Raw genomic sequence first — 23415 nt, forward strand, 5'->3', positions numbered from 1 at the left:
GGACCCTGCATCCCAGGTCACAGTCACCGGCATCGGGAAGTAGCCCGTGACCAGGCAGCCCAGTGTCACGGATGGGGCAGTGGCGATGGTGCCTTTGCAGCAGGTGGCCAAGGGGAAGACGAGGGGGGCCTGGATGGAGGCTGTGGGGGCAGAGGCAGTGTCAGTGCCGACCGGCGGAGTCTGAGGGGGAGAAGTGTGGGGCAGAGCGGGGTGGTCGGGTGGAGGGGCGCACGGGGACCCCTTCTCCAGCCTCAGGGGCAGATGCTCATTTTGGACTCTTGTTCCCCGAGTCTGCTAGGAACGCCCTCCCATGAACCCCTGTGTCCCTGCCAGAAGCAGGGGTGTTCTTACCTTTGGCCAGGACACCCTGCCCGCAGCCCTGAGTGGCAGGAACGGGGGGTTCTTGGGGAGCAGAGGTGTCTGACTCGTGTCCTGACCTGCGGAGGCTCCAGGGAGCCCGACTACAGGCCCCATTCATAGCAGAGCCCAGATCAGTCCTCCCCCACTCCCCCAGGTGGTGACTCCTGCCCGGAGCCCAGACCCCAGCTCATCGTCCACGCTGCCCACTCAGTCCAGTGAGACCGACCAGTCCACGTGGCCTCGCGTCAGGACGGCTGAGAGCAGTGATACAAACCCGCTCCACACCCAGCGTCACTAGGTCTGCTGATTCAGACCAGCTCAGGTCACGGGAGTCCGCCTTGGTCCGGCCTGGCCCACGTCAGCCCAGGAGACCCGATCTCAAGCAGGCTAACTCATCTGAGTTCAGTCCACAAATGCCACCAAAATCCTTCAGCTCCGTTTGGCTCAGCCTGCCAGCCAGGCTTGTCGTACCTGCTCAGTCCCACTCAATGTAGCCTCACTGACCTTGGCCACTGGACCTAGCAAAACAGTACACCCTGCTTGACTCGCTGAAGCCTGATTCAGCCAGACCAAACCAACTAGCTGAGCCCACTTTAGCCCAACCCAACCCAGTACAGGCCGACTCAGCCCAGCACAGTTCAGCTGAGGCCAGCTCAGTCCAGCTTAGCCTAGCTCAGTTCAACCTAGTACAGCCGAGCCCAGCCCAGTTTAGCCCAGCTTAGCCCATCCCCGCTGAACTCAGCCCAGTTCAGCCCATCCCAGTTCAGCTCAGGCCGGTTCAGTCCAGCCTAGCTCAGCACAATTCAGCCCAGCCCAGCTCAGCCTAGCTCAGCCCAGCTCAGCTCAGCTCAGCCCAGTTCAGCCCAGCTCAGCCCAGGTCAGCTCAGCTCAGCCCAGCTCAGCCCAGCCCAGCCCAGCTTAGCCTAGTTCAGCTCAACCTAGTTCAGCCCAGCTCAGCCCAGCCCAGCCCAGCCAGCCCAGTTTAGCCCAGCTTAGCCCATCCCAGATGAACTCAGCCCAGCTCAGCCCAGCTCAGCCTAGCTCAGCCCAGCCCAGCTCAGCTCAGCCCAGTTCAACTCAGCCCAGCCCAGCTTAGCCTAGTTCAGCTCAACCTAGTTCAGCCCAGCCCAGCCCAGTCCAGCTGAACTCAGCCCAGATCAGTCCAGCCTAGTCCAGCTCAGCTCAGCCGAGCTCAGCTCAGCTCAGCCCAGCCCGGTCCACCTCAGACCAGTTCAACTCAGCCCAGCTCAGCCCAACTCAGCACAATTCAGTCCAGCCCAGCTCAGCTCAGCCCAGCTCAGTCCCACTCAGGCAAACCCAGCTCAGCCCAACCCAGCCCAGCTAATCCCAGTTCAGCCCAGCTCAGCCCATCCTAGCTGAGTTTAGCCCAGTTCAGCCCAACCAAACTCAGCCCTATTCAGCTCAGCCCAGCCCAACCCAATTCAGCCCAGTTCAGCCCAGCTCAGCCCAATTCAGCCTAGTTCAGCATAGTCTTGCCCAGCTCAGCCCAATTCAGTCCAGCCCAGCTCAGCCTGCCCAGCTTAGCCTAGCTTAGCTCAAGCCAGCCCAGTTCAGCCCAGCTCAGCCCAGCACAGCCACCTTGGCCTGGTTCAACCCAGCAGCCCAGCCCAGCCCAGTTCAGCTCAGCCCAGCTCAGCCCAGCCCAGATCAGACCAGCCAGTTTGGCCCAGTCGAACTCAGCTCAACCTAGCCCAGTGTAGTTCAGTTCAGCCCACCCAGCCTAGCCCAGTTCAGCTCAGCTCCACTCAGCTCAGCTGAGTTCAGCCCAGTTCAGCTCGGCCCAGTTAAGCCCCATCCAACTCAGTTCAGCCCAGCCCAGCCAAATCCAGTTCATTTCAGCCCAGCCCAGCCCAGTTCAGCCCAGCTCAATTCAGATCAGCTCAACCCAGCCCAGCTAAGTCAAGTTCAGCTGAGCTCCACTCAGCCAAGCCCAACCCACTTAGCTAGCTCATTCCAGTTCAGCCCAGTTCAGCTCAACCCAGTTCAGTCCAGCTCAGCTCAGCCCAGCCCAGCTAATCCCAGTTCAGCCCAGCTAATCCCAGTTCAGCCCAGCTCAGCCCATCCTAGCTGAGTTTAGCCCAGTTCAGCCCAACCAAACTCAGCCCTATTCAGCTCAGCCCAGCCCAGCCCAACCCAATTCAGCCCAGTTCAGCCCAGTTCAGCCTAGTTCAGCATAGTCTTGCCCAGCTCAGCCCAGTTCAGTCCAGCCCAGCTCAGCCTGCCCAGCTTAGCCTAGCTTAGCTCAAGCCAGCCCAGTTCAGCCCAGCTCAGCCCAGCACAGCCACCTTAGCCTGGTTCAACCCAGCAGCCCAGACTAGACCAGTTCAGCTCAGTCCAGCTTAGCCTACCACAGCCCAGTTCAGCCTGGTTCAACCCAGTTCAGCACAGCTCAGTCCAGTTCAGTTCAGACCAGTTCAGGTTAGCTCAGCCCAGCCCAGCTCAGCCTAGCCAAGCTTAGTTTGGCTCAGCTCAGCCCATTCCAGCCCAGTTCAGCCCAGTTCAGCCTAGCTCAGCTTTGCTCAGTTTGGCTCAGTCCAGCCCAGCCTGGTTCAGCCCAATCCAGCTCAGTTCAGCCCAGTTTAGCCAAGTTCAGCCCAGCCCAGCACAGTCCAGCTCATCCCAGCCCAGCTCAGCTCAGCCCAGCTCAGCCCAGCTCAGCCCAGCTAAGCCCAGTTCAGCTACCTCAGTTGAGATCAGCCCAGCTCAACCCAGCTCATTCCAGTTCAGCCCAGCCCAGCCCAGCACAGCCCAGTTCAGCTCAGCTCAGCCCAGTTCAGCCCAGCCCAGCCCAGCCCAGCCCAGCTCAGCCCAGCCCAACTCAGCTCAGCCCAGCCCAGCTTAGCCCAGTTAAGCTCAGCCTAGTTCAGCCCAGCTAAGTCCAGCTCAGCCCAGCCCAGCCCAGCTCAGCTTGGTTCAGCCCAGGCCAGCCCAGCCCAGTTCAGCCCAACTTGGCCAAGTTCAGCCTAGACCAGACCATTCAGCTCAGCTTGGTTCAGCCCAGCTAAGACCACTTCAGCCCAGCCTAGACCAGCCCAGCTTTGCACACATCAGACAAGCTCAGCTAGGTGAGCCACGGTGAGCCAACCCAAGACAGTCCCACCCAGGCTGCATCAGATGTGCTCATTAGACCTGCCTGCCCAAGCCCTGTCCATCCAGGTCTGCCCAGCCCAGCCCAGGACAGGACAGCCCCCACTGAGGACAGCATTTCATCAGACCCAGGTCTTCCTGCCTCCGTACCACCACCACCACCCCCCCCACCCCGCCCCAAGCTTGGTCAGATCCCCTTGGCTCAGGATAGCCCAGCTCAACCACAAGTGCCTAGCTTGGCCAAGCCTGTCCTATGCAAGGGCAGGGTCGCCCCCCAAACCCCTGCCTGTGGTACTTGCGCACCAAGGTCAGCCCAGGTTAGCTCTCCCCAGCTTCCCCCAGCCCACCTACTCCTGCAAAATCAGCCCAGCCTGGCCCATCTCAGTCTACTCAGTGCCACACAGGTGAGCGGAGCCAGAGGGACCAGTCTGGCCCGGCCGAGACTGGGATAGTTGGACCCTTTCCACATAACTCCGACCACTCAAGCTGCGCTGGGCCTGGCCCAGCTAGCCTGGCCCACCTTATTCAGGCTGGCTCAGGCCGCCCAGCTCGCATATGTGTGGACGTGGGAAGGCCTGCCCACCACCTGATCCAGCATGGACACAGCTCCCTGTTGCTCTCCCTGGACCCTGGGCTAGCGGTCACTGCCCTGGTTCGTTGCAGGAAGATCCACACCCAGGCCACTGTCCACGCCCTCTGCGTGGTCCTTGACCCTGTCAGGCCTGGGTGCTGCCCTAGGCCTGTTGTGCCTGAGGTTCTCAGCCCCTTGTCTTCCTCGAGTTGGTCCTGGGCAGTCTCTGGCTCCCGTGTGTCCCTGTGCGGGGAAGGGATGGCTGGCAGACGAGCAGCGGTCGGGAGGCTCTGTCCCTGCTGGGTGGGCAGTGGCCCGGACCCGCCTGCCGTTGCTGCGTTTGGGCCAGTGCCAGCGGCTGGGATACCTGAGGCGGCCGCTCCTGCGTCAGGGGCCCGTCCTGGCCTCGGCAGCTTCCTGGACAGGCTCCCGGACAGATGAGGCGAATCATTAGTAACCGTGGGTGTTACATTTGCCATCAGACAATAGGGCCTGGGGGGAGGAGAGCTCTGCCTCAGTGCTCTGGCTAAAAATGGGGTGGGAACCCCCAGGGGCCTCAGCAGCCTGGAAGTTCCCTTTATGTTCTTGGGAAGTCCGTCTCGCACCATCGGGGTCGCTGGTGAGGCCCCTGCGCCATGGAAGAAGTGTGCTCCTCTCCACAGCCCCTGCTGCCCAGCTCGTGGCCTGTCTCCCTCGATGTGGGAGATGTCGACTTGCTGTGCGGCAACCCTCTGGTGGGCGCCGTGAGGCCCCAGGAAGTGGGGAGCGCTGGGCGCCAGCACCGCTGCTCTAGAGGCAGACCTTCAAGGAAAGGGTCGCCCCGTTCTGTGCTCGAGCAGTTGAGGCCCGCGTAGCCACGTGCCCGAGGCGTGGATGCAGGGCTTCCCGGTGGCGTGCCACCCTTGTTCCTGTGTCCCACGGCTCGGAGGAGAGGGCTGGGGGCTGGTCCGGTGGGAGAAGCTCCGGGGGGGAGTGAGCGGGGGCCATGTCCATCTGGGGACAGCAGGCCCTGGTCCCCCACTGGCCGCCCTGGGCTCCCTGCCGGCAGGTGACCTCCCGCATTGCCCGCACGCTTGCTCCATGCTACTGTCCTGCAGCTGGGCTCTTCCTGGGGAGGCACCTGCTGGGCACGGCCCCTGAGGACCAGCGGGGACCTGGGGTGGAGGCTGGACATGGCTGTGAGGTTGGCCGGTGGCTCTGCAAGACCTCTGCAGCCTCTGGAGCCTGGGGTGGACTGTGCCGTGGATCTGTTCTGCGGTGCCCACTGAGGATGTGAGACCACAGCGTGGCTTTGGTGGCCTCTGATTCTGGGCTGTTGGGGCAGCTGGCCCACTGCTGACACAGCACTGATGTGTGCGGGGCCGTGACAGGCTGGGTCTGGGCTTTACCTTCACCCTGTGGTCGTTTCCTGCAGGCCGTGTGTCCCAAAACCGAAGGCACCCTGAGCGCACAAGTAAGGGAGGCCGTGGGAGTCTTCCAGCCTAGCTGGTCAGAGTGGGCTCCTGGGAGACACTGCACTGTCTTGGAGAGAGAGAGAGAGAGAGAGAGAGATCAGGATCCCACCCTGTGGCCCACAGTCCCCGCAGGAAGGCTGCGTGAAGGTGGCCTCTGTCAGGACTGGCGCCCTCGGGGAGACATCCAGGCTCATTTGGGAGACCCAGAGAGGCTGCTGCATGGGGCAGAGCCAGGGCCCCGGAGGGCCTGAACGTGAGCCCGGGGGAGACAGGGCCCCTGCGCCCCTACATGCATCATGGGAGGCGGAGGGGGAGTGCCCAGTTCCTTGGAAGGGCCCGTGCTTCTGAGAGAAACCACAGGGCTGGCAGAGCACCCCCAGGAGCCTACTGCCCCTGCGGGCCCAGGGCAGGTGGTGCCAGCCCTGGGGCCCGCACATGTGTGAGTGCTGGACTCTGGCCTCCGCTGCCAGACCCCCTCCCCCCCCAGCCCCTACTCATTCACCCCAGGCTGTGGGCATTTGGGGCGGGGCTTCAGTGCCCAGCCAGTGTCCTGGCTCTACCCTGACATCACAGGACGTGCTGCTGGTGCTGGGCCGCCGCCCTTGGGGTCCCTTGGTGTCGGAGAGAAAGGCTCTCATCTCTCCCCAGTTCCCACCGGGGGGGCTCAGCTCTGAGTATACACGTTTGCCTGGGGCTGCGGCCCTGCCACACGGCTGCCCCCACCCGCCAGGCTGCCCCGCTCTGGCCTCTGCCTGCGTCCTGCCTGCAGACAGGAGACAGGCGACCCTGCTGCGTCTCGACTGTGGGTGTGTGCCCGGGTGTGTGCTGGGGGAGCAGGGGGAAGGTGACCCCCGCCCAGCCCTTGGAAGGCCCTGCTGACGGTGGAGGGCTGGGTGCGGGGGCAGTGTGGGCAGGGCGGGCAGGTGTGGCGTGGCATCCACAGTGCCGGCCCGCCCCCGAAGGCGGTTTTCTCCAGACACTCGGAGCCCTTTCAGGTCCGTTGCCGGAGTTGCCGTTTCTTGGGCTTGCTTTCTTCGGAAAGTCCTTGGATTGCTGTGAATCGTGCCTCGTTTTCGATGACGCGTTCTTAGCAGGTTTTTGCTGACACAGCGGAACACGACTGCTTCCTGCGTTTGTTTGGAGCCCCTGCGGCTGTTCTTGCTGGTTCGAAGGGCTGTCTGGATTCCGCTGCCTTTTCATCGTACGTGCTTGTGTCGTCTGCATTAGTGACAGTTTGACATCTGTCCTTTCAGTCTCAGCAGCTCGTTTTCATCCTTTGTCACACAGCATTGGCCAGGACCATCTCCAAACTGTTTGACCGCACTGCTCACAGGGAAAACATTTGTACTGTAATCTAACACCCATACATATGTTATGAGCAGGTGGCACACACATGTTACCCTTCCATACATACGTTGTGTGTGTTCTCACGTGGCTGAAACATCTTCACACACAACACTTACTTGGTACGTTCAGCGCATTACGATTTCTGTCCCCACCTGGCTGATTTCAGTCTGCGGGCTGGCCCGACATACGTTGTATAAAGGTCATGACGCGGCACCCTGGCCTCGTCGCTGGTCTGCACTGTCTGAGGTGGGGCCCCGAACCCCACGACCTGCCCCTGTGCCTGGACGCCTGCCCGCTCCCCTGCATTCTAGGTGCGGCTGTGGCAAGGACTGGGCTTTGCGCTCAGACCAGTCTCTCCAGGGCACAGTCTTCCCCGGAGTCTGCCCGGTTCTGCTTGTCCTCTGATGCCTTCAAATCACTGTCTGCCGGGCAGTTTTTCCACTTTGTACTTGTGCCTGCAAAGGTTTAGTCTGAGACAAGGCACCGCACTGACCGCCGTTGGAATCAGAACCACTTTCTCTCCTGTGGCTTTTCAGAAATTTTCAGTTCCCTGTCACGGGTGGAGCGCAGCGTCCTTTCTGTATGTTTGAGGGCTATTTGGATAGCCTCTGTGGAACATCTGTTCAATTCTCGTGTCCATTTCTCTACCGAATTGTGCGATTTTCCCAACTGATTTGCCGGAGTGCCCTGCACATTCTGGATACCCTGAGAGCGAAATATGTTTACAGGAAATATTTTGCAAGACTTTGAAATGCACCAAAAGATTACTCCTTACAGGGGGCGCCTGGATGGCTCACTCGGATGAGTGTCTGACTCTTACTTTTGGCTCAGGTCTGATCGCGGGGTCCCGGGATCGAGCCCTGCATGGGGGTCTGTGCTGAGTGTGGGGCCTGCTTGGGATCCTCTCTGTCTCTGTCTCTGTCCCTCCCCTGCACCCTCTCTCCCTCTAAAAAGGAAAAGATGACTTCTCACGTCTCCAGTGGAAATAAAGGTATCGTCTTGTATGCCTTTCCAGGGAATCTGACTCCATGTGGACTCTGAGGTTGTCGTGGCCTTTGAGCTGTTTTACAATCAACTTCTCTCCTTTTGGAGGAGAGCGGATTCTCCCCTGCCTCCATGGAAAAAGCCAGGTGCGTTGGAAATGCGGCTCTTTAGAAACTCTTTTTGGCATTCTTCGTTCAACTACATAAAACGAGTTAGATAGAAATCTTTGAAAGGTGTCCGTTACATGTCCACATGGGGGTCACGATCATAGCATGTTTTGGACACCGTCCCTTAATGTGGCACCAGTGTGTTCTCCCACGTGGCCCCACTTATCCCAGGCGCAGGAAGCTCCGCGGCCTGGGCGGGCAGGAGACCGGGTGCCAGGCAGCGGGACCCAGGCAGCCACGCGGTTCCTGCAGCGCTGTGCTACGGGGTGAAGCTTCCCCTCCCCCATAGATCGGGCTTTGCTGTTGTGGGACCTCAGGCCCCTCGATGCTTTCCACTGCCAGCACTTGCCACAGCGGTCCTTACTTGTTTGTGGAATGGCTTACGTGATGTGTGCCTTGGTCCCGGTCCGGAACTCCCTTGTGGTCAGAGGCCACGTCTGTCTCATTTAGCACGGTGTGCTGGCTGTCTGGCGGTGACGGCCCGGTCACCCTGTGCTAAATCGTTCTCCAGCAGGTAAAGGGAGGGCATGTTCACACACCTTCCAGGGCTCCTGTGCTCTCTGCACATCTCTGGGCTGGAGGGACCGTCTCCTGTGACCTGTCCCCAAAGGCAGGGCTTGGATCTGGAGGATGTTCTAGAGTCTCTGCAGGAGGGAGTGTGGACAGTGGACAGAACAAGAGCTTTGGGGTTAGAAGGCACGGGTGCGTCCTCCCTGCAGGCGGGGGGCTGTAGGCTCACCAAGGCATCAGCTTTGTCACTGGTAGGACCGTGGCAGTGACCCCTCGTCTTGTGCTGTGAGCACGATGTAACAGGAGGTCCCTGTGGCTGTCGGTCTTGCGTGCTCCCTCAGCTGGGCTGTTCAGACAGCAGGCCACCTGTGCAGGTAACTCCGGGGACTGTAAGGAAGGGAGATTATCCTCCTTTGCGTGGGTGGGCCTCACACAACCGGTCGAAGGACTGAAGAACAAAACCTGAGGTTTCCTGGAGAACACGAATTCTGCCCCAAGACTGCAGCATTAGGTCCCGGCTGAGCTTCCGGCCCCCAGGCCGACCCCCCACCGCTCAAGAGCCAGTTCCTCGAAAGAATCCCGCTTTGCGTGTCTCTAGCTCTGCTTTTCCGTCTTTGTAGCTGTGCCCACGTCTCCCCTCCACTGTCTACGTCCTCCTGGTTCTGTCACTCGTGGGAAGCGTGACCCATCGTCTCTGAAAACTGCAAAGTCAAAGCACCGTGTGCGTGTCAGACCGTGTGGCTGTTCCCACCTTTCGCGCCTCTTTGTGGGTTTTCTTCACGAGGTAGCATTTTGACGGCCACCGGGTATCGGTCAGCTTCTGCCCGGATTGCCGTAAGAAAACAGCCCCTGGGGGCCAGGCCCGCGGCCTCCTTGGCTTTCTAGTCCAGCACCGCTGTGTGTGCTGCAGTGTGACTGGCTTCTCCGGTCTGGGATCCACAGGAGCAGGAGTGTTCTGGAACACGCGTTGCCAGTCAGAGGAACCGGGCAACGGTGGCCCCGGCGCATGGTCCTTTGGCCAAGGCAGGGGCCACTGGGCTAGTGAGAGTCCTTGTCTCAGGACCGCAGGGCCCCGAGGGGTGGGGGCAGGATGCGGACACACTCTAGGAGCCTGGAGCCAGCGGCCCGCCCGTCTCTGTGTCGCCGGAGGCCACATCCTGCTGTGGGCAAGCCGCCTTCCCCACCTGGTCCTTTCCCCCTGGCCTGGCCCTCTGCAGCCTGCATTTGAGCAGAGCCTGGGGATGGCCAGGTGGGGCTCACCCAGCCCACATCCACCAGGGCGAGTGGGCCTCGCTGCCTGGACGGCAGGTGCTTCAGGGATGCCCCTGGATGATGGGGGAGGGGCCGGCACAGGCGGGGGCGGGGGCAGGGACGATGTGCAGGGCCCGAGGCACAGAGCTACTAAGGGCTGAAGGAAGGGGCTGGGCTTGGCCGGGTGCAGCGGGGAGGGGGCAGTGTGAGCCCAGACGTGGGGTCCGAGGCAGCCCGAGGGACCGGGCGGTCAGTACCCTAGTGCCTGCGGATGGGGCGCCGGGTGCGGCAGCTCAGGCAGCGGGGTGGGCGGGGCTCTGGCGCCTCGGAAGCTCTGGGCGTGTCTCTACCGGCCCAGCTCCCTGCAGACTCAGATGCCCTGGTTCCCCAGGCAGTGTCTGAGCGTGGGGTGTAGGGGGTGTAGGGGGCCCTCCCCTGTGCAGTGACCGAGCCGCCATCTGGGTGCCTCTAATAGTCCACTGCCTGCTGCGTGTGGTCCGGGAGCCCGGGGCTGATGTCCCTGCCCCACGCAGGCTGGGGCTTCAGCAGCACCCGGGGGTGGTCTCGTGGCCCTGTACCCCACTGATGGCCGGCCGACCTGGGTCCCGGGGGTAGGGGGTTGGGCCAGGGCGCCTGGGGGACCCCGTTCCTCCAGGCCCGCCCGTCCAGGTGGCTCCTGTCCAGTCGTCTGGCTGGCCCGACAGAGACCACAGACACTCCTCACGGGTGTGGAGGCTGGATGCCCACATCAGGTACCAGCAGGCGTGGTGTCTGGGGGGTCCCCACTGCCTGGCTCACGGACGGCGTCTTCTCTCTGCCCCTTCACGTGCCGGAAGCGGGGAGGCAGCTCGCTTTTTCATAAGGGCACTAACCCCAGTCGTGGGGGCTCCACCCTGACGACCTCTGGTGCCCCGAAGCCCCGCCTCCTAACACCATGACACTTAGAGCTAGGATTCCAACACACGCAATGTGGGGACACAGTTGCATCCTCCCCTTCCCGCCCCCACCCACGCTGATGTTGTGCGTCTTGGGGCCCCCGTGGGGACAGGGTTCAGGCGCCAGCTGGTTCCCTCCCAGCGCTAGTGGGTGGAGGGCGGGACCAGGTGGGTCCCAGGAACAGGAGTGAGGCCAGCCCGCTGGCCGTGTGTGTGTGTGTGTGTGTGTGTGTGTGTGTGTGAGGCACAGGTGGCGGTGTGAACACGGGCAAAGGGAGATGCGCACAGGCCTGTGTCTGAGCGGAAGCCCAGGGTAGGGGGCCCCTGAGGAGTGGCAGGCAGCAGGAGGCCGACCTCAGGGCTCACACAGGAGCAGCCTGCAGGACCTTAGGGGGTCTGAGGGGTTGCATGGAGAGGCACGTAGGTGTGTGTGGGTCCCTGGGGAAACGTGGAGAGGGGGGCACGTGGTATGGCGTTATTGGAAGGTCACAGGTGGGGGCCTCAGGGCCTGCTGGGAGATTGCTCTCAAAGAGCGGGCATTCCTGGGGCGCCTGGGTGGCGCAGTCGGTTAAGCGTCCGACTTCAGCCAGGTCACGATCTCGCGGTCCGTGAGTTCGAGCCCCGCGTCAGGCTCTGGGCTGATGGCTCAGAGCCTGGAGCCTGTTTCCGATTCTGTGTCTCCCTCTCTCTCTGCCCCTCTCCCGTTCATGCTCTGTCTCTCTCTGTCCCAAAAATAAATAAACGTTGAAAAAAAAAAATTTAAAAAAAAAAAAAAAAAAAAAAAAAAAAAAAAAAAAGAGCGGGCATTCCTGCCCTGAGAGTGGAGGGTACGGTCATGCCCCGTGTTCCCGCGGAGGCCATGGGGTCAACCAGCTGCTGCAGACCCCGGCGTTCTGGTGGGAGGGTGGGAAGGATGGAGACTGATCACTGGTCCAGGGGATGGAGCGGGGGCCCAGGGCCCGGGGACCGAGAGGGAGGGGGTGCTGGGCAAGCTGTGTGGACGGTGTGGTCGCCTGGAGCCCCCAGGGTCCCTGGGGGCCGGGACGTTCTCCCCACGGGCGCCCTGTATTTGGTGCGGCCCCCACTGGTGAGGCAGCCCCTGCCCACGGGGAGGTGGGAGGTGCTCCCTGAGCGGTCCTGAGGCACCGCGGCCGCGCTGGCCATGACTCTCTGCCCGCCCTGGGCCTCGGGCCGGGCTGTTGACCTGCAGACTCAGAGCCCACGCCCCACTCCCACTGCGTCCCCAGAAGACCGCAGCCCCTCGTGCTGGCCTCCCTTCCCCAGGGCCCTTACTGGGAAGGGCTGGCAGGTGTGGTCCCGCCTCTGCCCTCGAGGTGCACGTGTCTCCTACAACCCGGGGCACCTCCGGGACCCGAGACCCCCAGGCACTGCAAGGACAGAATCCCGACTCCATCGCTGCTGGCCAGGGACCCCATGGCCTCCTGACGCCAATGGACTGCCCGCCCCCACTTGGCATTCTTCCTGTAGAACTTGGTCTTTTCTGCCCCCCACCCCCACCCCCACCCTCGGGTGGTGGTGTTCTCGCTGGGCCTCCCCCCGACTGAGTGTCCTGACCCCTCGGGCTGGTGTCCAGCTTCGCTTACCTGGGACAGTGCTGTCCCCCCGGGCCTCACCCGACCTGGCCTTCACTGGTGCTCCCACCTGGACCCAACTCTCCTGAAATGCGTTCCCCAAATTCAAATCTTGAAGCCCTGACCCCCAGGACCCCAGAATGTGACTGTATTGGGAGATGGGGTCTTTCGAGAGGTAATAGGTTAAAGTGAGGTCACTAGGGTGAGTCCTGATCCAGTGTGACTGGTCCTCACCATGGACTCCTCCTCTTGTAAGAGGAGGTCGGGGCACAGACACGCATAGCGGGCCGGATGTGTGAGGACACGGCGTCTACATGCTGAGGGGCCACCGGCCCCATGACACCCGGGTCTGCCTGCCAGCTTCCAGAATCGTGGAAACATCAGTGCATGTTGTCCACACCACGGGACTGTCGTGCTTTGCTAGCAGCCCATGCTAATACACACCCAATAGGTGCCTCTTGCGGTGCCCTTGGCCAGGTCAGGATGCTCCCCCTGCGCCCCACAAGGCGTCACGTGACCCCTCGCGCCTGCAGCGCACCTCACCCCCCGGGAACCCCAGGGGCCGGGGGTCCTGCTCCCACGGCTGGAGGGACCGACACACGGCACGGCCAGTCTGTGGATCTCACGGGGCGCGTCAACAGAGGAAGACTTTCCCCAGCCGGTTATGGAGTTTTTAAGGATATTTTATTGTCATTAAAAAAACAAAGAAAAGAAAAGAAAAAGAAATGCTAAAGGAATTCAACGAGCTCCAGACATTTAAAATAATAAAACAAGCTAGCCAAGCTTCGGCAGTGGCTTTCCCATATGGGACCCCCGGGCTCTCTGTCCCTGGGGCTGGGGGCTCTGCTTCTCCTCCCCTGCGTGGCCATCTCTTCCCATGTGGGGGCCCCGACTTCGCACCCACCCAGAGCCAGGGCGGAGAGCCAGTCCTGGGGGTCCGCCCGGCTGTGGGCTTCTCTCTCTCTCCCACCCCCCGCGTGAGCCTGGTGGGACTCAGGCCCCGGCCATGGCGGGGGGCGGGGGGCGGGCTGGGCCTGCCGCCCTGGCCTCCTGGCACCTTCCACCTGTGTCCACCGAGGCTGTGTCCCACTGGCCCGGGGACCAGGTCACCAGACCCCTCTGCAGGAGGCCTGTCTGGCTGGATGTCACTCTGTCCCCGGCATCCACGGGGCTCCTGCAGCAGCCACAGGCCCAGGCCCTTGTCTGCGCGGTCTCCTCCGGCGCAGAAGATCTGACTGACCGTTAGTGACACGTCGGAAGCTTCCTCAGGATCTGGGCCGACGTGGCTGCTCTGGGGAAACCCTGCGTCCTGGAGCCTGGCCTGGACGGGGTTCGCACAGAGGCCGGTCCCTGCCAGACAGACACTGGGATCGCCAGCCGCCCGCCTCCTCCAGGATGAGCGTGCCCGCTGACCGTGCGCGGCCACAGCGGTAGCCTGGCGGCCGCCGTGGAGGAGCCAGCGGGCGTCCACCCGCTCAGGTTGGGGCACAACCTGCCGTCCACGCGATTCTCCAAACGGGGGGGGGGGGTCAGGGCGCAGGATGCAGCTCACAGGGGCCGCGGGGCCAGAGGGCGAGGGCGCAGGCCCAGGGTGGCTGTGAGGTCAGAGGGTGGCGAGGTCAGAGGGCGGGAGAGCAGGCCTGGCAGCAGGCTGATGCACCGGGATCCTGTGCAGGGTCGGGGCAACGCTGACATCCGCCCAGGAGGGCTGGCCCTAGGCCCCCTGCCCGATCATGTTCCTGTAGTCGGGGACGATCGTGCGCTTCAGCTCCACCACCGAGGAGAAGATCCACTTCACCTGCAGCAGGAGGGCAGGAGGCGACGTGGCTGGGACCCCCGAGGACAGCCCCCCTTCTAGGCCCCCCCCCCGGGACCACTTGAGCGAGTGGGAGTCTTATGGGGATGGCATGGGTACTGGGAGGGGACAGAGGGGATAGCGTGGGGGTCCGTGTGGGAACAGCCTGTAGTCAGTTTGGGAACAGCATGGGGACAGCATAGTGACAGTGGGTCCACAGCTTGGGGTCAGCGTGGGGTCTGTAAGGGGTCACTGTAGGGACAGTGTGGGGACAGCATTGGGTCACTGTGGGGTCAGCATGGGGTCAGTCTCATGTGGACAGTGGGTCAACAGTATAGATCAGCATGGGGTTAGTGTGGGTTCAGCATCGGCTCATGGTGGGGACAGGGTGAGGTTAGTTGGGGACAGTGTGAGGTTACTTTGGGGTCAGTGTGGGGTCAGCATCAGGTCACAGTGGGGACAGCATGGGGTGAGTGTGTGGACAGTGTGGGGTCAGTGTGGGAATAGTATGGGGACATCATGGTGACAGTGGGTCCACAGCGGGGGGTCAGCATGGGTCATTTTGGGGACAGCAAGGGGATGGCATGGGGACAGAGGGGATAGCGTGGGGGTCAGTGTGGGAATGGTGTGGGGACAGCATGGTGACAGTGGGACCACAGCATGGGGTCAGCGTGGGGTCAGCATTGGGTCACGGTTAGGACAGCATGGGGTTAGTGTGGGCACGGTGTGAGGTCAGCATGGGGTCAGTGTGGGGTCACAAGGGTCAGCATGGTGACAGTGGGTCACAGCATGGGGTCAACATGGGGTCATTTGGGGACAGCATGGGAAGAATATGGGAACAGGGTGGGGTCAGCATCGGGGTCACAGTCAGGACAGTGTGGGGTCAGTGTGGGGGGGATAGGGGAGACAGCATGGTGACAGTGGGTCCACAGCGTGGGGTCAGTATGGGGTCAGTGTGGGGGCAGCATTGGGTCATGGTGGGGTCAGTGTGAGGCAGAGGAGATCAGCATCGGGTCAGCGTGGGGATAGCGTGGTTCCAGTGGGTCCCCAGTGTGGGGGCAACATGGGGGCAGCATGGGGTCAGCATTGGTGTAGTGTGGAGTCAGTGTGGGGGCAGTGTGGGGTCAGCGTGGGATCAGCACGGGGTCAGCATGGGGGCAGCATGGTGATAGTGGGTCCACAGCGTGGGGTCTGCATGGGGTCACTGTAGGGACAGCGTGGGGTCAGCATGATGGGGACAGTGGGTCCACAGCATAGGTCAGTGTAGGGTCAGTGTGAGGTCAGCATCGGGTCGTGGTGGGGACACCATGGGGTTAGTGTGGGGACAATGTGAGGTCAGGATGGGGTCACTGTGGGGACAAGGTGGGGTCAGTGTGGGAACAGCATGGGGACAGCATGGGGACAGCATGGTGACAGTGGGTCCATAGCATGGAGTCAGCATGAGGTCATTTCGGGGACAGCATGGGGATGACATGGGGTAGAGGGGAGAGCGTGGGGGTCAGTGTGGGAACAGCGTGGGGATACCATGGTGACAGTGGGACCACAGCATGGGGTCAGTGTGGGGTCAGCATCGGGTCACGGTTGGGACATGTGGGGTTAGTGTGGGGACAGTGTGAGGTCAACATGGAGTCAGTGTGGGGACAGCGTGGGGTCATTACGGGGACAGCATGGGAATAGCACGGGGACAGGCTGGGGTCAGCATGGGGGTCAAAGGCAGGACAGCATGGGGTCAGTGTGGGATCACAGGGGAGACGGCATGGTAACAGTAGGTCCACAGCATGGGGTCAGTGTGGGGTCAGTGTAGGGTCATGGTGGGGACAGCGTGGGATCAGCACGGGGTCAGCATGAGGGAGCATGGGGTCAGCGTGGGAACAGCATCGGGACAGCATTGTGACAGTGGGTCCACAGCATGGGATCAGCATGAGTTCTTTTCGGGGATAGCATGGGGATGGTGTGGGAGTCAGTGTGGGAACAGCGTGGGACAGCATGGTGACAGTGGGACCTCAGTGTGGGGTCAGTGTGGGGTCAGTATTGGGTCACGGTTAGGACAGCATGGGGTCAGCATGAGGTCATTTCGTGGATAGCATGGGGATGGAATGGGGAGAGAGGGGATAGCGTGGGAGTCAGTGTGGGAACAGTGTGGGGACAGCATGGTGACAGTGGGACCACAACATGTGGTCAGCGTGGGGTCAGTATTGGGTCACGGTTAGGACAGCATGGGGTCAGTTGGGGGCAGCACGGGGTTAGTGTAGGGACTGCATGGGAATAGCATGCGTTCAGTGTGGGATCAAAGGGGAGACAGCATGGTGACAGTGGGTCCACAGCATGGTGTCAGTATGGGGTCACGGTGGGGACAGCATAGGGTTAGTGTGGGGACAGTTGAGGTCAGCATGGGGTCAGTATGGGGACAGCATGGGGTCACTGCAGGGACAGCTAGGGAATAGCATGGGGACAGCATGGGGAAAGTATGGGGTCACAGTGGGGTCAGCATGGTGAGAGTGGGTCCACATCATTGGGTCAGTATGGGGTGACAGGGGAGACAGCATGTTGACAGTGGGTCCACAGTATGGGGTCAGTGTGGGGGCAGCATGGGGTCAGCGTGGGGATAGCGTGGGGTTAGTGTGGGGACAGTGTAGTGTCAGTGTGGGGACAGCCTGGGGTCATTGCGGGGACAGCATGGGAATAGTATGGGGACAGGCTGGGGTCAGCATGGGGGTCACAGGCAGGACAGCATGGGGTCAGTGTGAGGTCACAGAGGAAACAGCATGGTAACAGTAGGTCCACAGCATGGGGTCAGCATGGGGTCACGGTGGGGTCAGCGAGGGGTCAGCGTGGGAACAGCATGGGGACAGCATGGTGACAGTGGGTCCACAGCATGGGATAAGCATGAGTTCCTTTCGGGGATAGCATGGGGATGGCGTGGGAGTCAGTGTGGGAACAGCGTGAGGACAGCATGGTGACAGTGGGATTGCAGCATGGGGTCAGCGTGGGTCAGTATCAGGTCACGGTTAGGAGAGCATGGGGTCCGTGTGGGGACAGCATTGAGTTGCAGTGGGGACAGCGTGGGGTCATGGTGGGGTCAGTGTGGGGGCAGCACGAGGTCAGCGTCTGGTCAGTGTGGGGATAGCGTGGTTCAAGTGGGTCACCAGTGTGGGGGCAGCGTGGGGGCAGGGTGGGGTCTGCGTGGGGTCAGTGTGGGGGTAGCCTGGGGGCAGTGTGGGGGCAACATGGGGTCAGTGTCGAGTCAGTCTGGGGTCAGCGTGGGGTCAGTCTGGGGGTAGCCTGGGGGCAGTGTAGGGTCAGCACGGGGTCAGAGTCGGGGCAGCGTGGGGTCAGCGTGGGGTCAGCGTGGGGTCAGTGTGGCGGCAGCGTGCGGTCAGCATGGGGTCAGCGTGGGGTCAGTGTGGTGGCAGCGTGGAGTCAGCGTGCGGGCAGCGTGGTGTCAGCGTGGGGTCAGGGTGGGGGCAGCGTGGGGTCAGCGTGGGGGCAGCGTGGGGTCAGCGTGGGGGCAACATGGGGTCAGCGTCGAGTCAGTGTGGGGATGGCATGGTTCCAGCGGGTCCCCAGCGCTGGGACAGCGGGCCACAGTGCGGGAAGGTGCGGGGACACCCACCTTGAAGAGGGTGACAGTGGCGCTGTAGCACACGCTGAGCAGGAAGAGCGTGATGAAGATGGAGATGGTGGTCCACAGCCCATCCAGCTCCCCGTCCTGGTCCTCCGCACAGCTGTCGTCCAGGAGCAGCTCTGGACAGGAAGGGAGTGGTCAGTGCCATGCCTGCCCATAGGAGTGGTTCCCGGGGTGACGGTCGCGGCCCTCCGTAGCCTCGGGGCACCGGCCTCGGTGCCCCCATCCTCCCGCCTGGGCCTGGCCCTGGCCCGTGGGGACGTGCTCCCTCTCTGCTCTGCGCTGTGCTGGGGCTGTCTGGGGGGAAGACAGCCTGACCACCACACCCGTTCTCCTGGGGACCCGGCCTGGAGGGCGGGAGGGTCAGCAGAGCCCAGGGAAGGGTCGAGAGGGTGGCAGGGAGTGACCCTAGCGAACGAGTGGGTGCGAGTGTCGGGGCCAGCTGGGGGTGGGGGTTGGTGTGTGTTGGGAGGGGCCCCAGTGTCCTGGGGAGAAGAAGGGCTGGTCAGTGTGGTCGGCGTGTGGATGGGCTGCTGAGCGGCCGATGGGTGTGGGAGGGGGTGGGGACCAGGCTGGGGCCCACGGTGAGGGTTCCCAAGCCTGGTTCCGGTCTGGGCCCTGGCACATTGTCCCGTGTGAGGCCCGGTGGGTCAGGTGTGCGTGTGTGCGTGTGTGTGTGCGTGTGTGTGTGTTTGTGAAGGTGGCCCTGCTCAGTGGGAGGGGCTTGTTTTCAGCGTCCATGTGGGTGTCTGGGATGGTCCCTCCCCTGGGCACTCAGGACTGCTTGCCTCTGCCCGTTTGGGACACCGGGGTGAGTGTCCCCACGAGTGGACAGGCCTGGCCCCAGGCAGGATGAAGCCAGGCGGGGCCGCCTCATCTGAGAGAGGGTGAGGGCCTGTCCTCACAGCATGGGTCAGGCCTGGCTACTGCACTGGCACAGAGCTACCGCTCAGAGCTGTCAAGAGGTCCAGGGGACGGGGGGAGCAGCGGAAGAGGACAGGCCAGCGTCCCACAGCTTGGGCGGGTCCAGACGTGGGAAAGACCGTGCGCCCGTTCCCTGAGGGGCTCTGGAGGGCTTCTCCGTTCCCTGTCGCCCCCCTCCGGGCTTGAGTAGCCCCTGGCCAAGCCCTCTCTCTGTCCCAGGTGGCTTCCGGCCATGAGTTTCGCCCGCCTGTGCAGACCTGCCCACTCAGGTCCCGGCCCCTGGTGGGACCCACGCTCTCCCGTGAATGGTGACCCCTGAGCCTCGGAGCCTGGCCTGCCCGCACCTCCCAGAGGCCCGGGTGTCCTGAGCTCTGCCTCGGAAAGACGCACGACAGTGTCACAGGTCCCAGGGCAGTGCTGGGTGCTTTATTTCACGCAGGGTGCCTGCCCGGGGTGGGGGATGTACACAGGGATGGGCGCTCAGAGCCCGCGGGGGCCTGCTGGGGGGCCGGGCGCTCTGCTCATTTACCCGGAGACTGGGTGAGGGATTTCTGTGTGTGGTGGCTGTGCAGAGCTTCGTGTGACACCGAGCAGGTGTAGGTGTTTCCACTCTGCCAGCGGGACTTGTCCACCGAGAGCCTGCTGTACACGAAGTAGGTCCCGTCGCTGTCCAGCTGGGGCGGGGTCGTCTGGTAGTTGTTCTCTGGCTCTGCCTGTCCGGTGATCTCCCACTCGACGGCAATGTCAGGCGGGTAGAAGTTTTCAATCAGGCAGGTCACACTGACTTTGTTCCTGCTGAGCTCCTCCTGGGTTGGAGGCAGGACGTACACCTGGGGCTCGTGGGGCTGTCCTGTGGGGTCAGAGGTCAGCACAGATGGTCACTCCCAGGGTGGAGGGCTGACCTGGGTCCGCCAGGCCCCACTCGACCTCCCTGTGCCCCATCTGTCCCGTTGCCCACCTTTGGCCTTGGAGATGGTCCTCTCGATGGCAGAGGGGAGGGCTTTGCTGTTGACCTTGCACTTGAACTCCTTCCCCTTGAGCCAGTCCTGGTGTAGGATGGGGAGGACACTGACCACACGGTAGGTGCTGTTGAACTGCTCCTCACGCGGCCTCGTCTTGGCTGTGTGCATCTCGGTGTTATCCACAAACCATGTGATCTGGACATCGGAGTCATCTGGGCCCAAGTCCACCACCAAGCATGTGACCTCGGGCGTCCGGGAAATCGAGAGGGTGTCCTTGGGTTTTGGGGGGAAGATGAAGACGGACGGTGCTCCAGGAATCTCAGGAACTGGTGTGGGAGACACAATGCAGGGGTCAGCATTTGGGGGGGATCCTCTTGAACATTCCTCCCACCAGGCAGTGCCTGGATACGGGCCATGGCCTTGGTGTGCAGGGTGGTGCCCTGCTGACTCACCTGGGCATTTGGGACCTTCCCGGGATTTGGGCTCTATTGTGGACGCTGTTTTGGGTACTGCAGAGAGACCAGACCGGAGGTTAGTGGGGGCCAGGGGTGGGGACAGCTCTTGGGGTGGGCTAGGTCAGGGCAGGTCAGGGGGGCGTCCCAGACTGGTGCCTGCCAGTGGAGATGAAGTATGGTGGGGCTGTGCAGCCTGTGCTCACACTGGACCAGGCAGCCAGGCCCAGAGGCCCTCCTCCCCGAGCTTGGGGGACAGAGGTGCCTCTCCTGTGCCCCGGGGTCCAGGTGGACCGGCTGACCTGGCCTGTCTCCCAGTGGACACCCTCTTACCGGTCTTGTCCACCTTGGTGTTGCTGGGCGGGTGGGCCACGTTGCAGGTGAAGGTCTCACTGAGCCACCTGCTGGAGGGCACTGTCACCATGCTGCTGAGAGAGTACAGCCCCGAGGCCTGCAGGACGGCCGGGAAGGTGTGCACACCGCTGGTCAGGGCGCCGGAGTTCCAGGACACGGTCACCGGCTCAGGGAAGTAGCCCAACACCAGGCAGGCCAGGGCCACGGTGGCGCCAGATGTGGTCCCGCAGCTGGGGGCCAGTGGGAACACCGATGGGGCCGTGGTGGAGGCTGCAAGAGAGGAGGCTGTGTGACCACCAGGGCCTCACTCCTGGGAGGGTCCGGGCAGGGTATCAGGTGCCCGGGCTTGGGGTGGCCCTCCAGGAAGTCTGCAGACCAGCCGCCCGGCGTAGCTCTCTGCCGCCCCAGGGCCTTGTGTTTCTGCGGCTGCACGTGCTGGCCCCATGGGCCTGGTCGGTGCTGGGTGACCTCCTGCTGGATTAGAGTCTCCTGGGCCCAGCCCCTGGGTCCCCACTCGGGCTTCCTGTGGGTGCTCGGCCTGAGCGAGCCATCTGTCTGAGCTCTGACCGGTGGCCCCTGCTCCCAACGGGCCTCTGCTGAGGCCCTGAGCCCACTGCCCTGTCGTCCCAGCCTGAATCTGCCCTGGGCCAGCGGGACCTTTCTTGAACACAGCAGGCCTCTGCCACCCGCTGCCCGTGCCCCTCAGCCCGGAGTCCTTGTCGTGGCCTGCTGTCTGCCCTCCAGGCCTCACATCTTCTGGGTCAGCTCTGCAGCTAAAGCGCCGGGCGCCGGATCCCGTCCCTGCCCCGAGCCCCTCCTCAGGCCTTCCTGGGCTCACTCAGTGCCCGTGCCCTGGGGCCTGTCCAGCTCCTCCCTGTCCCCAGAGCCCTCTTTCAGCCGAGGTCTTTCCTGAGCCTGCCTGCCCCTCAGTGCCGGTGGGAGCCTTGCCCCGCCCTGGCTGTCATCTGGTGCACGGTGCCAGCACCTCAGAGCCCACGTCCCCAGCCAGACCCGACCCCTCTGCCAAGTCTGATGGCCCTGCCTGGCCTCCCCTCCCACCCACACTCTAGGCTGGCGGCCCTGCTTCAAACTCCCAGGCTCCCCCCTTCCCTGCACCGGGTCCACTGCCCTGAGCCACCCCTCCTGGCTTTGTCATGTGCAGCCTTCTGTCCCCCATCCCCACGAGCCTCCAGAGCGGGGTCAGCACCCCTGAGCCTAAGACTGTGGCCACCCTTGTCCCTTCAGCCCCGGAGACCTTCCTACCCAGGCTCGCCTCTCCCCCCTACCTTGTCCACCGGGCCTCAGGCGGCTCATGCCCTCCCGTGTCCAGGGAGGCTCTCCTGGGCCCGCGCCCTCGTGGTCTCTGTGTGCCGTACCGCTCAGCTCCCACCTAGTCCAGGGCTGCTCTTAGCTCAGTCCCTCTGCCCTTCACCCCTGAGGCTCCTGGGGCAGCCTTGCTCCTCCTGCTTCCCCCCTGCCCCTGTTCACCCTCACATGCCCTGCCTGCTCCCCTGAGCTCCTGGTGCATCCCTGCTCCTCCTGCCCTCTCCCTGCCCCTCCTGCTCTCCCCCTGCTCCTCCTGCCCTCCCAACCCCCTGCTCACCCTCACAGGCTCTGCCTGCTCCCTTGAGCTCCTGGTGCAGCCCTGCCTCTCCTGCCTTCCGCTTGCCCCTCCTGCCCTCTCCCTGCCCCTCCTGCTCTCCCCCTGCTCCTCCTGCCCTCCCAACCCCCTGCTCACCCTCACAGGCTCTGCCTGCTCCCTTGAGCTCCTGGTGCAGCCCTGCCTCTCCTGCCCTCTCCCTGCCCCTCTTGCCCTCCCCCTGCTCCACCTGCCCTCCTAACCCCCTACTCACTGTCATAACCCCTGCCTGCTCCCCAGAAGTCCTGGGGGTGTCCCTGCTCCTCCTGCCCTCCGCCGTGCCCCTCCTGCCTTCCCCCTGCCCCTGCTCACCTGCACAAGCTCTCTTGCTCCCCTGAGCTCCTGGCCTGGTGGTAGCTCCGAGCTGTCTGTGCTCCCCATAGGTTCACCTCCTTCTAGCAGCTCTTCCACCTGCCCCCACCCCTTTGCCTGGCCCCTCATGCTGAGCCCAGGCCTTGGATCCTTCTAGCTTCTTGCCTCTGCATGTCTGAGACCTGGTCCTGCCAGTTCAGGCCTCAGCTCCCCCTGCCCTGCAGCACTCCTAACCTCCCCTGCCCTGCAGCCCTCAGCACCTCCTGGCCAGAACTCCCACCCCCAAGCCCCTGCAGACTCCAGACCTCACCAGAACCCTGCCTGCTGCAAGAAGCTCTCTCAGCTCAGGTCCCTGGGGACAGTCCAGGGTCACTGTGTCCTCCTGCCTACAGCTTGTCTGAAGCAAACCTGCCCCACAGCAGCCCCTGTCCCTCTTGCTGTCCCCCCTGCCTCTGCTCACCCTCACAAGCTCTGCCTGCTCCCCTGAGCTTGTGGTGCAGCCCTGCCTCTCCTGCCCTCCCCCCTGCCCTTCTTGCCCTGCCCCCTGCCCCTACTCACCTGTAGCAGCTCTGTGTGCTCCCAGGGAGTTCCTGGGGCAGCCCTTCATGTCTTTCTCTCCCCGTGCCCCTCCTGCCTTCCCCCTGCCCCTCCTGCCCACTGTCCAGCTCCTCTTGTCCTCCCTCTTCCCCTTTTGCCCTCTCCATGCCCCTCTTGCTCTCTCCCTGCTCCTCCTTCCCTCCCAACCCCTGCTCACCCTCACATGCTCTGCCTGCTCCCTGAGCTCCTGGGGCAATCCTGCCCCTCCTGCCCTCCACCTGCCCCTCCTGCCCTGCCCCTGCCCCTGCTCTCCTGTACTGACTCTGTGTGCTCCCTGGGAGCTCCTGGGGCAGCCCTGCCCCTCTTGTTCTCCCTCTGCCCCTCCTGCCTTCCTAACCCCCTGCTCATCCTCACAAGCTCTGCCTGCTCCCCTGAGCTCCTGGTGCAGCCCTGCCTCTCCTGCTCTCCCCCTGCCCCTCTTGCCCTGCCCCCTGCCCCTGCGCACCTGTACCACGTCTGTCTGCTCCCTGGGAACT

The 23415-nt window shown here is 63.1% G+C and overlaps 1 gene segment (V, D, J or C); it reads right to left on the reverse strand.

Annotated features, from left to right (window-relative positions):
* Positions 1–13891: 13891 nt before the first annotated feature.
* The window catches only part of LOC123378954, a 31466-nt gene continuing 21942 nt past the window's right edge, over positions 13892–23415 (reverse strand). The window contains 6 exon segments of the C gene segment in view: positions 13892–14077; positions 17688–17818; positions 19153–19473; positions 19582–19911; positions 20038–20094; positions 20371–20661. Coding sequence covers positions 13994–14077; positions 17688–17818; positions 19153–19473; positions 19582–19911; positions 20038–20094; positions 20371–20661 — 1214 coding nt within the window.

Source organism: Felis catus, chromosome B3, assembly GCF_018350175.1.
Source record: "Felis catus isolate Fca126 chromosome B3, F.catus_Fca126_mat1.0, whole genome shotgun sequence".
NCBI lineage: Eukaryota > Metazoa > Chordata > Mammalia > Carnivora > Felidae > Felis > Felis catus.